This window comes from Emydura macquarii, unplaced genomic scaffold, assembly GCF_026122565.2.
Source record: "Emydura macquarii macquarii isolate MOO-44397 ecotype Brisbane River unplaced genomic scaffold, CSIRO-AGI_Emac_v2 contig_1348, whole genome shotgun sequence".
Lineage (NCBI taxonomy): Eukaryota > Metazoa > Chordata > Testudines > Chelidae > Emydura > Emydura macquarii.
This window is the reverse complement of record NW_027131485.1, coordinates 1-15166: the sequence shown is the minus strand read 5'-3', so window position 1 is coordinate 15166 and position 15166 is coordinate 1. Positions and strand designations below refer to the sequence as shown.

The window sequence follows — 15166 nt, the reverse complement described above, 5'->3', positions numbered from 1 at the left end:
CCTCAGTGTTCTCGGACTACTAACAGCTCTCCACAAGTCCCACATAGTGTGATTAGCTTATTTAGCTGGTTAAAAAATAAAGCAAAGATTTCCATTGGTAGCACACGCAGAATGTTAATACCTTGTGTTCATTCTAACAATTTCAATTCTGCCCACAAAGAAAAGGGAAGAAGCTATCATCTTCTAATGTCAAATTGATTTTATTATGTAATGTCTGCATGGGGTATATGGGAGAGGTGGGGCATGCCTAAGTATGTCATTTCCTTGCAGATTTGAAAAATCATATGATCTTTCAGAAATGTCTATAATGGGTGGGTAGATTCCAAGTAATTTGGCATCCTGATAATTCTCCAAGCCAATTTATTAATGCAGTAGAGGAAGACTGAAGAATTCCCAAGTAACATAAAAAATCAACTGCATGCAAACTAATCTTTTGCTTTTTATATACCTTTTGTTTATTTGTAGGCTTGCAATGCGGGACAACTTTCTTAAACTTATTATTAGGTGCTCAACAGATAAAAGGAAGAGGGGATAACTTTACCTCATTCCTCCTTCCAACTAAATTGCAAAAAGGGTATTGTAAAGGACTTCAACACAGCTAAGAAAAACAAAAATTAGTTGTGCAATTAACTAGGAATACTCCACCCTATTAAATGTATCATCAGGGATAAAACTATTGATGAAACACCTAGTAACTGAGCTTGGTGATTAAGTGAAATATTTTCTTTTGCTATCAGCAGCAATTCTGCCTTTCACAAAACCCACTTCACCTTTAAATAATTAAAGGGATTGCATCATTTAAGCAGGCTGCAAGAAGTTTGGTGAATATTTTATATTCTGTATTTAACAGAGAAATAGGAAGGGAATGTCACCACTTTTGACCAACTTTATCTTTCTCCAAAATTAATAAGAGCCATTCTTGTATCAGGAGAAACACTCCCCTTTTGGAAAGTTTCAGCAAAGACTTTAAGTAGGATGGGAGATATCTGTACACAAAACCTCTTGATAAAGTTTTTTAAACTACTAATGTAGATTTTGGTTCAAGAGTGACATGCCCATCCTGAATTAGGCTGTGATTCAAGAAAGCATCCATGATGAGGCATTTCAATTAAGCACTTGTTTCAGCACCCATCCTGAACAGGATAGACTTAAGAGTCAAGGAAGGATGGATACCCAAGTTCCATTTCTTGCTCTTCCACAGCCTACTTTGTGACCTTTGGCAAGTTGATTAGTGACAGTCTCTCTACGTTAATTCCCCATCTGTAAAATGGAGATAATAGCACTGCCCTACTTCACAGGGTATTGTGCAGATAAATACACTGAAAGATTGTGAGGCCTTCAGATACTACAGCCATGGGGAACCATATAAGTACCTAAAATAGAATTACCTTGCATGTGCTTAAATGCTTTCCTGAATAAGGGCCAGAATTATGAGATGTTATTAATAGCTTGTTGCACTTTCAACTTTTTTTTTTTTTTTTTTTTTTTTTTGAGTCATTGGGGAAGGTTTTAGAGAGGAATGTGAAACACAGATGTGCCCTTAAATTAATTCCCATACTGTATTGCATTTGGGAAAAAATAATCTGACATAGAAAGGGCTTGGTCACTGTAGTGCAAGATCTGATACAAAACAACAACCCAGACCTATTAACCATATTCTAAAAGCATCAGTAGGAAAGGATGACATCCTAATAGCAGTAAGGCCTATATAAAGCTGACATGAGGGTTTACAGGCTTCACACCTGGGCCTGCAAGTCCCTAGCTAGTGCTCAAATCATGGCCACCACCCAAACCCTACACACACCCGATTCTCCAGCCCTGCCACTTGGCTGGAATGCACTACTTAAGCCAGAAAGATGCACAGGAAGTTGTCTGAACAACTAAGTGAATCCTGGTTGGGTACTATCATTGACTCTGCCTACTTGCCTGACTCCTGCCCTCCTTATCCCAGCCCCCTGCCTGTTTCTGGTTCTTGCTTTCCTGCCTCACTCCAGGTCCCTGTCCCTACGTCCGTCCTGCTGATGCCAACTCCAGCTCTAACCCTTGGCTTGGCACCTGACTCTAACCACCCCAGTCTCTACAATTAATGTTAATTAACATGGACTCCTTGATAGCCAAAAGATAAACAAACAGGATTTTGCAGCCCAGGCAGTAGAGTCTCTGTGTAAGCAGGGGAATGGTCCTGCTCTTGTGGGGAACTTTCCTGGCTCTTACACTACCCCGGTGGAGTTGGCTAGCAAAAGGATCTGAATCCTTGCTCCCACTCCCTTTACCCAGAGGCCTGTCTGACCTCAAGGACTCTTCTTACATTCTCCAAGGTGGTAGAATCCTCATAACCCCCACAAGGCTGGGCTCAGGATTCCTGGGGGGCTCAACCCCCAATCTTGTCGTGGTCACTTAGGGCAGGGGCTTGGGTGTCCCCACTTTGGGCTACTCTCTCTGCACCGGACGATTCCCTGACTCACTAATCATTGCTTACAGTTCAAAGCAAATACAATTTATTAAATAGCAACCAATTAAAAAAAACAAAGAAAAGAGGAGAAAGGTTAAAGGAAAACAGCTAAGGCCATCCCCTGGCCTGGGGGTACCACATCCAGCATCTCTGGGGTGTGAGGGACGTTCACAGTCTGTGTCTCACACGTCACAGGCCTCCTGCCTGGCTGCACTGCTGGGATGCAGAGTCAGACACTTGCTCTGGCAGTAGCCACATGCCCCAGGCTCTAGGGGGCAGGACACTTCTCCCCACCGTCAGCCCCCCTATTGGGGTCACGATCCCCCTCCCAGTCTGGCCTGCCCAGCCTCTTGGCTGTTGGTGTCTCCTTGCGCCGGGTCCAGTCCAGGGTCCCCCTTGCCTTTCCCAGCCGCTCCACTACACCCAGCACCGGATGCTTCCAGCCCCTGCTCCCAGCCCCACTCTGCTCCAGTGCGGCTTGGCTCAGCTTGGCTCTCTGGGATGCTCCTCAGGCCCCACTGGTTCTGCTGCTGTGGGTCTGCTCTGCTCTGCTCTCTGGGCTTCTTGCATGGCCTCCGCACCCAGCCCCGCCCAGCTCAGCTCCGGTCCCTGACCTGGGCCTTTTCTCTCATCTCCCAGCCACTGGCTGCTCTGTCCTTAGCTTGGCCCCGCTCTGCTATGTCAATTCTCCAGCTCACATGGAGGATGGGAACCCCTTGCCTTCCTGGCTCCCTCATTGGCCTGTCTGCCCTGTCTATCAGGATGATCTGGTGCATTGACCTCTCCCTACTGGTCTTGGGGGCTGTCCGTTTCAGGGTCCTGCTTCCTCAAGAGAGAGCCAACCAAAAAGACTCACTAAGTTTCAGTAAGGGCTAATAGACCTCTTACATCTGGATTGAAAAGGAATAAACTCACATAAAAAGGGTAATTAAATGGCTAATAGCATGAATAGATATAGATTGATCACCCATATCATATACACAGCCAGGTTTCTGGTATCTGAACAAAAGTGATGATGGTTAACGAAGAACTTTAGAAAGTGCTGGGATGCGCAGGGGGCAGCCTGCGTAGGCAAAAGTTTTATGTAGATAAGCCACTGTGGATGTCATGTTCTCCTAGAAGATTCATTAATGTTATCTTGTTACTCATCATATATAGGATCCCATGTGCTACTGCTGGCCAGCTCATAGTTGACCCTTGCTGCGGAATTGTGTGTATTTTTCATTCCTGAAGAAATGAACAGCATATTGTGTCTAATGGAGTTTAACTAATCCATTTAACTAATCCATTTTTAATTCTCACCTAGTTAATTTGGATTAATTTTCCTATGTATCCCCATGTAGATATGTAAGCCCAGTGTGTTACCATATTATAGCCATTACAACATTTATGATGTCATTTTTAGTGATTTTTATTAACAAGAAGCATTTCTTACCCAAAAGAAGAGCTTAGTAAGTTATATTTTGTGTGTTTGCTGTGAATATTCTACCTAGTCCTATACCAATCAAAACAAGTGCTGGTGATATGGAAAGGGCAGATCAAGTGTATGCCCAAAAAGCTACGTTTTTGTTATCATATTTATGTGAATCACTTGACCGAGTGGCTTATAAGATAGAAAGAAAATAGTAGTGCTATGCTATGTGTAGTAAGTAGCCTCTCTCTTATTTTGTGATATCTTCCTATCAGTTTGACATAAACTAAGTGATTGATCTTGTCACAAATATAATAAATAGGGCTCATATCACAGAGTGTCTAGCACATAGCAGTACCTAGAGTGCTAATAAAAATGCCCAAATAACACAACTTTCATTGTAGTCATCAAGTTCATTGTCACATGGCTCTTCCTTGGTCTCTGCCACATTCAGAGGTTTGTCCTGCTTTATTGATTAAATGGCAACATTGTGATCAAGTTAATAACCCTGCCCTAAAGTGATCCACTTAATCAAAATAATAGGTATGAGTTGTACTATTTGTAATACGCTTTACAGTAGGAAGCTGTGATCAAGTTAAATGAAGGACCAAATTCAGTGAATTAAATGGAAGATGCTGTATGTGGATAATTTCAGGGGTCCAAACTGAATATTTTTTCCAGTAAGAAGTGATCAGATTATTCAGAATACACAACAGAGAATCCTTTCACAAGCATTGTATGAATTCTCTTCTCTATATATGTTACATGCTTTAGTTCCATTAACATATGGCCCAAGAGAGAGTTGGTTTTTAGGATATAATCTCACCACACCGCAGTCCGCAGTTCCACAGCCCATCAGTTTATACACACTTCTTTAAACATCAATACAACCACACACACAAAAAAAAACCATCCCTGCCATTCCTTGTTATTCACCCCTCCCTGCCCCCAGTAGTTCTAATGATTTCTATTTCCATCAAAAAAGTTCCCACTGCCTCTTGGATGAGACAGTGATTCTCCCTCCAATGGAGGAATCTCACTACAAGGAAGTCAGAGAGGCCAAGCAGCGCCTCAGTGGAATTTTTCCTTTATACACATTCTCTAAATCTGATTGTATAAAAGCTATTTACAGTGTCTGCTCAGCAACTCAGTTTACATTTCTGACAGTCACATTTTTCTGTAGATATTTAGTGAATGCATCAGAATGAACGGAAGCTCTTCTGCTGTATCTGCTGAAGAGGACTAATGATGTGAAAAGATTCTGTTGGTACTCTGGAGAGCTGCTGTAAACTCTGCTGGGTCTCACTCATCCCAGTGTGAGGTACCAGCTCTGGGGACTAACTTCAGAACAATAGGTTTTTCTGGTGACAAGAATCCCTGGGAACTCAACTTGAGAGGGATCTGCAACATGAAGGGAGAAAAAAACATTTGTAGCCCAGCAAATAAAACAGACAGAGATTATTAAAGAGACATTGTGGCACATGCCTTTGTTTTTCCCTGTTTGCCCAAAATCCAGTCCAGGTCATTCAAAACCTGCTCCACAGTTACTATCAGTTTTACAAACTTGGAAATGTTTTGATTTTCTGTCAAAGCACCAATCCAGGTGAGTTTACTACTTGCATGGGGTTTTGTTATGGAAGTTTCATCCAGCCCTAATGGGTCCAGACCTGGGAAGTGCTGAGGGCCTCCTGGCCTCAATGGAAGCTGAGGATGCTCTGCATTTCTTACACTTCAGGCCTGTGATGGGGTCTACCATCCTTCTCTGCCCCCCTGCTGGAGGCATCTCTGCCTTGACACACCTACCTGAAGGCAAAGTGTCACATGGGAAACAAGGGCAGTAAATTGAGACCTCTAAACACTGCCTATTAAGACCACTTTATGTTTTGCAGTTCTTCATCTCTTCTTTCTTTCATCATTGCTTAATCTCAGTGAGCACTGTTGTAAAATTTAGAATTCCCCATTCTTTGTAGTTTTCCAGGAGATAGCATGTTCCATAGATCAGGGTATAGGACTGAGAATCTGGAGACCTGAACTTTTTTCTCAGCTCTGATACATACTTGTTGTCCACCCATTGTGTATGTCACTTAGCTGCTTTCTGACTAAGCTTCCCTATGTTTAAAAATGGTGATGATGCTCACCTACCTCATAGAGATCTTTGAAATCCATAGATGAAAAATGCTATGATAGTACAGTCTCAATTATTATTTCTAGATCATTTGCCTGTCTAATTGTGTAAAGCACAGTGTTGGTGTTTCAGGCTGGCAATTTTTGTAGGTTGAATTAAAACAGTGGGCATACCAGTGTTCTCTTTAGGTAGAATGAACTCTTTCGGTCTTAGCCCTTTTGAAAGCAGAAGGTGAAGTGGGTCCTTACTAAACTACAGGCACCAATGACAAATACATACTGGCCTTCCTTCTAGGAAATATCTAAAAGACATCCATCTTTGGATTATAGACACTTATTGAAATGCCATTTATGGCCTTTGGTTATTTCTGATCACTCACGTACACCTCATGATGCACAGCTAAATTTTCCTCTTTGATGCCCAGGGAAGGCAGTACATTTGCTGTTGGAAGACAGCAAGCTTCCCAGTTGCAGGAAGTGACAGATCCTTGGCAAAACCATTTCTATAGCATGTCTGGTAATGTTTCAACCTTTTATAAGTAGCATAAAGACATTCAACCCATTCCCCCCATAGAAAAGGCTGCACTGGCAACCAGAAAAGAGCAAAATAGGTTTTGGACTTGTTTGTGACCCATTCAATAAGTAGATGAAGGATGAGGTATGACTTCCAGGTATCGCCCCTTAAGCTACTAAGGGATTTCAGCAATGAAAACAAAGATACATATTTATAATCATAACTGGATATGACTCAAGCAATTTCATTCCTCTGTGGAACATGGTGATGCTGTTGACTAATATACTTGAATGAAGGTATCACTAAAGCTGATTAACCAGTTTCCTCTCCTTTCTGTCCTGCAATTTTTCCTTGGTTGCTATTTTTTCCTTATAGAATTACTCCCACTGTATTTTGAATACTGCATACTACACACAGTGCATGCAATGTATAATTGTTTTTAATAAACTGTTTCCAGTAAATAATCATCTGGTTTTCACACCTGAGTTTTCAAATGTAAATCTGGGTTTCTCACCTGGGTGTCTTTGCAGGGTTTGATGGTGAAATTCTGCAGCAGGCTGGTGATAGCAACTTTCATGGAGAGGATAGCAAACCTCATTCCGATGCAGTTCCTGGGGCCAGCTCCAAAGGGCAGGTATGTGTATTGATCCAGGGTCTCTTTGTTCTCTTTACTGAACCTGGTTCCAATCACAAGTGTAAGAAGGAAATCAGGGAGTCAAAGAAAAAGGAAGCCAAGTATCTCTCCTTCCTCTCTTTTTTTAAAGAACCTCTAATTGCGTACTAGAGAAACTTTGCTTTTAGAAATAGCACATCTTTGGTTATCCCAGCAGTCTAATAATTACACAGCCCCCTATTATGTTCAGGGTGGGGTGGAGGGAGGATCTGAGTTCAAAGCCTAAATTAGATCCTTTGCACCCTTGCTAGAAGCATCATGAGTTCCACTCTTTCAAAATGATCACCACTTCCTTCCCATTGTTTCCAGTCTGAGTGAAGCCAGAAGACATCTTTGTTAAGAGCAGTCTGTTGTTCCAGTCCTATTGGGAACAATGGGAGGCAGGTGGCCATTTTGAAAATGGCATCTAACAGTGGGCAAGTTATGACCTCAGTCCCACTGAGACCAATGAGAGATGGTATCAATTTGAAAAAGGGCAGTTCTACGTGGAATTCTCTATAGCCACCCCCTTCTGAAAGAGAAACTTTCACTGATGAATACTAATGGAAAAAATTACCATTAATCCTAATGGTTTTCAAAAATAGCTTATATGGAAGATTTCAGTTAGTTTTGACTATATGGGAAGTTTTGAAGTGTCAGTTTTATTCTGTTGTTAAGATGTGAGAAAGAAATAGTCTGACAATGGGTGCTAAATTTCTCAAAAGGACCAATTTTTAAAATTAATTTTAACTCCTAAATTAATCAACCTATATTGTACTTGCAAAATCTCAGATAGCTCACTCCATACTCAGAAAATAAGTGCTGTACTTCTGGGGAGGATATGCTGTATTCTTTTAAATATTAAAATTAATTGAAGAGTTGTTAAATCCCTGCTATTCAACTCATCCTTAACTATGGAACCATGAGTGGTGTGTCTTCACAATCAGGAATCCTCTCCAGTTTTTGTATTATCAAGCAGGTGTTAAGATTAAACACAATAAGAATTTGTTTGTAAAAGGCTAATATTTAGGAATGAAGATATGAGATATAATTATATTACTCGTTGCCTATAGACATAGATTCTGTACCTTTCCGGTCGGAACTCCTCTGGTTCTGGCCAGTATTCTGGGTCATGATGCAGAACAAAAGATGGGATCATAATCACAATATCTTTTGGAATGATCACTCCATTTACTTCTATGTCATTCTTACAGACCCTTTCAATTCGTCCTCCAAGAGGAAACAGCCTAAGGATTTCATTCAGTGTCATGTCGAGATACTCCATCTGCATCAGGGCATCGTAGGTGAGAGGAGTCTTCAGGGAAATAGAAAAAAGATTGTCAGGCATGTGAGAGTCTAGATCAAATTTTCACTTGATCAGTGTTGAAACTATCACGTCCTCCCCTCTCAGCTGTCACATTGCACATTCAATGCTGAACTGAATGTTCAGTGTGAACGATGAATTTACCTTCATTTTCCTTTCCTAAATAATGTAAGTTACTGGAAATCTCTGGAAACACAGTTTGTACTTAAAGTCAACAATTCTGAGCCTCGTGGTGTGGCCAATGCATTCTGAAGAGTGGCATCTCTTGAAATATGTAGGAGTCCGCTGTAAGATCACAAACACTAACTAATTAGTACCCATGAACAATGGTATGAATGCCCTGAACTGTTCCAAGAATTCTCTATATCTCCCATCTATCATCTTCATTCTGTGAGTGTAACTTTCTTCTCCCTATCACTCCTTGTTTCCTTTTGCTACTGTTTCATAAACAATTCATTGTTGTTTAACACGGTAAAGTAACTAGAGGTAATTTACCCCTTGTTGAGTGTGTGTGAATTGTGATGTGAGAGATAAATAGGTAGAAGAAAGGGTGTTATGGGGAAAACATATAGACAAGCAGTGTTAAGAAAAACAAGATGTGTGTGTATATATTGTTATAATATACATATTTGACTTAGTAAGGATTTATTTTATTGTCCCATGGGCAGAGTTACTGGTGTGGGTTTGAGATTGGAGATTTAAAAACTGTACTAAAGACTGATTTGTAATCCCTGGTATTGCCAGGCTACTGTTATCCATGTTCATCATCCCTTCAGCCTCCCTTGCGCTCATATATCATCTGGAGATTTTGAGAAATGCACAACAGCTATTATACATGTAATAGTTATGGTAGGGCATTTGCAAGACAGTCACCGTATATTCCATACATGATATTTTATGTAACATACATGAAATGGACATATGCCATTTTGGAGGCAAGTTATCTGCTCTCCTTTTGGTGAAAGCATACATTTCTTAATGTGTGCCCATCACAGCTTCCAAGGATAGCAGAGTCAGTATTTATTAAATGGTAGTTTTCTAGCACATGTATTTAAGGTCTTTAAAGAACAGTCTCATCAACTTGACTTAGCTAGAGGGGGGTGGGAACTGGTCTTAAAGAGGCTCTGCACAATCACTGAGCGTTCAACACTCGCTTGCCTTGTTTGGTAAAACTGAGTCTATCTCCTCCTGCAGCTTTTGCTGCACATCAGGGTGGATGGCCAGTTCGTAAGCCAGGTAGCAGAGGGAGTTGCTGGTAGGCTCATATCCAGCAAAAACAAAAATAAATGCTTGTGCCAGAATTTCAGGATCAGTCAGACCTGTGAGAAGAGAGAAACACAGGTAGAAAAGGTGAGGCCCAAACACAACAGCGTGTAGGCTGTGCTCCTTAAACATAGTATCATTTTTTTTAGTATTATTATCCCATGGGCAGGGCTGATGGGGTGTGGTGGTGGGAAAATTAAACAGGGACTAATGATTGATTGGTAATCTCTGGTATTGTTGTTTGGTTTATACTGACCACACTACGCAAAACATGGGTTCCTGCAACGTTTGCTGTGGTTCACTTTCAGGTTATAAAATCCAAGTATTCTGTGGTTATATAAATGTTTTAGGACACCTGCTATTTTCCAGTTCTGAAAAGAACTGAGAATATTTCTAACTACATTGTAATGGGAGCAGTTTTATTTAAATGAATAGTGATGCAATGCAAACAAATAGATAGGGGGCAGAGCTAGCCTTTGCCTCTTACCATATTGGCGGTATTCGATATTGTTCACTGGCCAATGCTAATGATTATATGGCAGGAGTTGGCCTGGAACGCATGATTTCTATTCTGCTAGTGGAAGAAGTGTTACATAAAAGTGATGATAACTTGTCCCCATCTAACTCTGTGCTGGACAAAAATGTATGTACACTCCAGTTGTGTCAATTATTCCTCCTCCCAGCTGGAGATGGGGGATGAACCTTTTATTTCACCTCCAAGAGACACAACTATTCATATTCCCCGCACTTCAGCAGCCCCCTAAGGCACTCACAAGTTATGGCTATTTTTTTTTTTTGGTGTTACCTTTATACGTGTGATTAACTCCATTGCTTTCATGGCTTGTGTTAGAGTTCTGGGATTCAATCATCAGCTGCAGGAAATCCACTCGGCCCTGGAAAAGAAGTAACCACTCAGAGGAGAGCTGGTCTGGTGAGAGAGTCCCTAGGGAAGGCTCAGAAAGATAGATCTCAGAACACAAACATTGTATTTTAAAGTCCCCGGGAGTGGTGAGAGGACCCAGCAGAATGCAAATACTTTTCTTGTTACAGTGGCTCAAAACATGAAACTTCTGGGAGGGTTCCATCTGCCCAGTCCCAAAGAGTTATTAGCAAGGACTGCAGACTTGGTCTCTTGCTGTCACAAGGAATGATGAGCAATATCTGAGACTGCAGAGCCAAACTTTTTTGTCCAGTTTGCAAAGCACCCTCGTTAATACAGCTTTACAATTTTAGGGGAAAGTAACAACTACATCTCAGAAAGCAACTTTTAAAAGTAGCTCCCTTACCGCAGATTTACTCTGGGGGAGAGGAAGTCCAGGAGGGAGATAAATGTGATTCTGTCATTTTTTGGAGAGTGAAGACCACCTCTTTTGGGGATTGTGCTCCTGAATGCCACAATATCAATGTCACTGACCTGAATATTTGTATTCATGCACAGCTCTACTGCTTACTCAGTGGAATCTCTCCCTCTGTCTGCTCCAGCTCCCCATGTCTGCTCCTTAGCATAATTTGCTGTAAATCATAATCTTTGCAAGCCCAAACTACAATCCAATCTGCTTGGCTTTTACCCTGAAATAGGTTTAGGTCACTGATGCACACATTCTATTGTGGTCCTTTGCTAGACTCTCACTCAAGCAATTAAGTAATTTTCACTTGGGCTAACTGAATAGAGAATGTTCTTTGGCATCATGACTGGGAGAGTCCTGCTTACCCCTTTGGCTTCCTTTTTGCGTTCCTCCTTCATTCTCCTGAATGACTTCATGAAGAATTCTAAGGCATCTTTGGGGAAAAAATTCACATTCATCTTCTTAAGAATGGGAATGACAAATGGACATAGAACTAGAAGGGAGACAAAATAACTGGGAATGAAGGAATGTCCAGGGAACAAAAGTCCATTTCTCCTAAGATACCTATGGAAAAGTATTAATTAGAACAGCTGGCAATCTTTATTAGCAAGATGAGGCTACATCATTTTAAATGATGGTGCTACTTGATCACTTCTCAGGGCCTCACTGAGGTCCCAGCACATCCATCACCATGTTCCCTGTGGAGCGAGTGGGCTCCACGTTGCCCCCCATTCAGGTATCTGCACAAATGACATAATTTAGCCCTAAATGTACATGAGAGCAAAAGAACATTCCACCATCTTGAACCACATCTGACTGGAGGCACTGTCTCTGAAACTGGTGAGTCATATTCTGTGTGCAGGACATTCTTCCCATTTGCACTAGCAATACTCCATCGATGTTGACCAGGATGAAAATATTCTAAAAGTTTTGACGTTCTTCCAGTCATTTCAGACTGACCTCAGTGTTCTGGTATTCACTAACATCTCGTGTCCCAATAAACATCTCCACACCCCACCCCTGCAGCATTGTGATCCTTCTCACAACACATAGGCCAAATTCTGAATTTAATAGCACTTGCATAATTCCACATGATTCTCATCAGTGGGATTGTATGGGCATAAATTAGAGCAGAATTTGTCCAAGATGACCCTTGAGACTTCTGTTGTGGACAGAAAATTGCTTCATCATTGCCTAAGGTATAGAGTAGACCACTTGTGTAATTCTGATGCTGAAGTCATAATGTCACTGTTCAAAATCAAACACTTAAATGGAGTTTTTAGTGAGCAGGAGCCAACTTACGTATCAAGAGGAAGAGTGGATTAAAAAAGTTAAACTTCATTAGTTTCTTGATTTCCTTGACAAAAGGGTCATTGGGATTGTTCATGGAGTCAATGTTCACACCAAAGGAAGTGCTAGTGACAACATCCATGCTATAGGCTCCAAAGATGCTGAGGAAAGACAGAAAACAGAACACAGATCGGGGCGTTAATGTTTGAAATAGGTAATTACCAGTTTTCCTATATTACATCTCCTTAAAGAAAACAAAACCCTCAGGAGACTTTTCTTCATGCTGCTGAAATGGAGGGCAAGGTAGTCAACCCCAGGAGAACATCTATAGGGAAAGGGGTAGATTTTCATAAAGTTCTACTTAGAACTCTTTGAGTCTAGAATCTAGCAGCCTTACTGTGGATATTACATAGCGTAATGTATTGGCCTCTGGTGGAATCAGACCTATTCAAGTGCCTGTGAATATCTTGTCAGCTGGCTATGGCCTTTCAAGAGGCTGTGAGCCCTAGTCCTGCTGACAGCTGATATTAAATCTGTGTGTGCTCCAATGGTAGAATAAATGAGCTGTAAAAAAATAAATAAATAAATAGAATTCAAATAATATTATATCAGGAAGTATTTCTTTATTGTTTGTATTCTGGTTGTGCCCCTATGTGCTGGGTCAACACAGGCAAAAAGAGAAAAGAATCCACCATCTAAGAATCTCCATGGACGCACACCTGTACAAAAAAGTTTTGTCTGACTCCACATGTCAGCCTCCAGCACACAACCTGAGCTATGGTCCTCGTGTATTAAATCATAGATATTAGAGAGTAAAGGCCTTTTAGATCATCCTCTCAATCTCCTTGTCAGTGCACTACATTTTCTAGTGTTTTTTTCCACTCTAGTTTAAAATGTGCCAAACTTTGGGGTTTCCACCAGTTCCACAGGGTTCACCCCCAGGAAGATTTTCTTGAGATTTAGCCTAAATTTTCCCTTTTAAATTTCATCCTGGTTTTTCAGCTAGCCCTGTTCATCACTTCAGAAGTCTGGTTTATCCAAAATCCAATCTGCATTGTCAGTAATGAATGAACCAAAGACTTGCTCACAAGATTTGGTGCTCAGTCAACTGTTACTCACTCCTTAACAGCCACAGGCTCTTCCTTTTCTGCTTTCTTCTGAACATTTTTCACCAGAACTTCCCCGTAATGCTTGATAATGGGAAACATCTGAAATGCAAATCACAGGACATGACTTAAACAGGTGAAATTTTACTTCTTCATTAAGCCTAGCTTCTGAAAAGCCGAGGAGAGATTCATTAATATTTACAGACTTGATCCATTTCTGCTGTCTGGGGCTTTTTGTTTTAATCCTTTTTCCTTCTTTTTACATTAGGAGGCACAAATGAAACAGGCCAGTTTAATAATTTGAATCTGACTGAAGAGACCACACCATTGCAACTGTTTCAGTTTGAACGCCATCAGTGCACTGACCACATGGTTTAGTTTGTGACTGCTCCCCTCTGGGTTTTACCTCCTTTAGCCTCCCACTGGTGAAGGTTGGAGAGAGCACAGTGCGAATCCTCTTCCACTGCTCATCCTCAGCTAGGGAGACAGCAGACTCCAGCACTCCCCCTAGACCTAAATTCTGGAGTGACAAAGGCAAGTTTATAACTGAAAAGAATCTATTGGGTTTCTCTAGAAAAAATAAATAATACGTGAAGCAATCCTTTGCCCTCCAGATATACACACATGCACTTCCCCAAACCATCCACATTGCTTACACTTCAGGCAGATGTAGCTACATGAAAACACCAATTCCACATGCGCTGGGAGAGACCTGCACAAATGTGCACACAATAACTCAGATTGGTGCGCATATACTCGTGCCCACACATGATCAAATGCAGCTCTCATTTATACTGGTGTAACCGAGAGCTGTCTTTGCCCTAAATACTTTTTAAAAAATAAATAAAAATAAACAACCTAAGCAGCTTTTAAAGTGGAGTCAACCAGCTCTCTTTGACAGCCTGGGTATCCAGTTACAGCTGAGGTCTCCCTCCCCCTCGCTCTTTTAGTGATATGCAGTGGCCACTTAGATTAATCCCAGGTGTGCATTCATTCTGCATCTCTGAAAGAAATCGTATGCATTCCTAGGATGTTTAACTACAGAATTTGATGTTCTTATGATTTTATTATATCTCTCTGTTTAATATTACTGATTACCAGCCTACCCGCCGGTTGGTAAAGGTAGTGAAGCACTCTTTCACCAGCACGGTTTTAATTATTGCAGGATCCATGACAGCCAGCACAGGTTGCCTGCCATCATAAAACCTATGGGGAAAAGAAATAAAAATTAATGATTAACTAATCTCAGTGAAAGTCAGGAGGTACACAGAAGCTCCTTTGTGGTGTTTCTCTGATAGCTACAAGTTCTAGTCTTCATTAGCTTCTACAGCAAAGTGCACTGACTGGAAATGCAGATGTATAGAATCATAGATATTGGAGACAGAAAAGGCCTTTCCAACCACCATCTATTTCTGCCTTTTCCAGCCACTGCAGGAATGTTTCCTTTGAGAGACTATGCCTGTCTGAAAAATCTCTCCCTCGAACACAAATATCCCCAATATACAGCCTACACACAGGGACATCAGGTGTCTTATTTTAGTCACTTCAAAAAAAATAAGTTAAATGGAGTTTTAGGTACTATACCTGTTCCCAGTTTCCCCTGTTAGTGTTTATAGTATTACAGTTGTGTTTTAAATTAATTTTCTATTTCTTGTAGTTGCATTAAAGACTAATACAAAGAACA

The 15166-nt window shown here is 41.1% G+C and overlaps 1 protein-coding gene across 2 annotated transcripts; it reads right to left on the bottom strand.

The window, feature by feature from the left end:
• Window positions 1-4484: 4484 nt before the first annotated feature.
• Window positions 4485-15030, bottom strand: LOC137154976 (cytochrome P450 3A9-like). 2 transcript variants are annotated; one of them, XM_067550827.1, is made up of 10 exons: window positions 14589-15028; window positions 13889-14002; window positions 13496-13584; window positions 12389-12537; window positions 11452-11579; window positions 10546-10633; window positions 9636-9796; window positions 8242-8468; window positions 7016-7178; window positions 4485-5264 (listed from the first exon to the last, which is right to left on the bottom strand). In XM_067550827.1, exons 1-10 carry the CDS (start codon window positions 14652-14654, stop codon window positions 5166-5168), a joined length of 1284 nt encoding a protein of 427 aa, XP_067406928.1. In that variant the 5' UTR covers window positions 14655-15028; the 3' UTR covers window positions 4485-5165. The 2 variants fall into 2 exon arrangements, with proteins under 2 accessions (XP_067406928.1, XP_067406927.1); XM_067550826.1 differs by having other exon boundaries at window positions 13889-15030.
• Window positions 15031-15166: the final 136 nt, after the last annotated feature.

Bases quoted from the DNA above. Each gene is read 5' to 3' on its own strand.
- LOC137154976 (XM_067550826.1), bottom strand. From the start codon at position 14,131: ATGTGGATGGTTTGGGGAAGTGCATGTGTGTATATCTGGAGGGCAAAG. The intron at 12,538-13,495 runs GTGAGTAACAGT...GTCTTTCCTCAG, and splicing joins GAGCCTGTGGCTGTTAAGGA to CATCTTTGGAGCCTATAGCA. The intron at 9,797-10,545 runs GTAACACCAAAA...CTCTTCTCACAG, and splicing joins AGTTAATCACACGTATAAAG to GTCTGACTGATCCTGAAATT.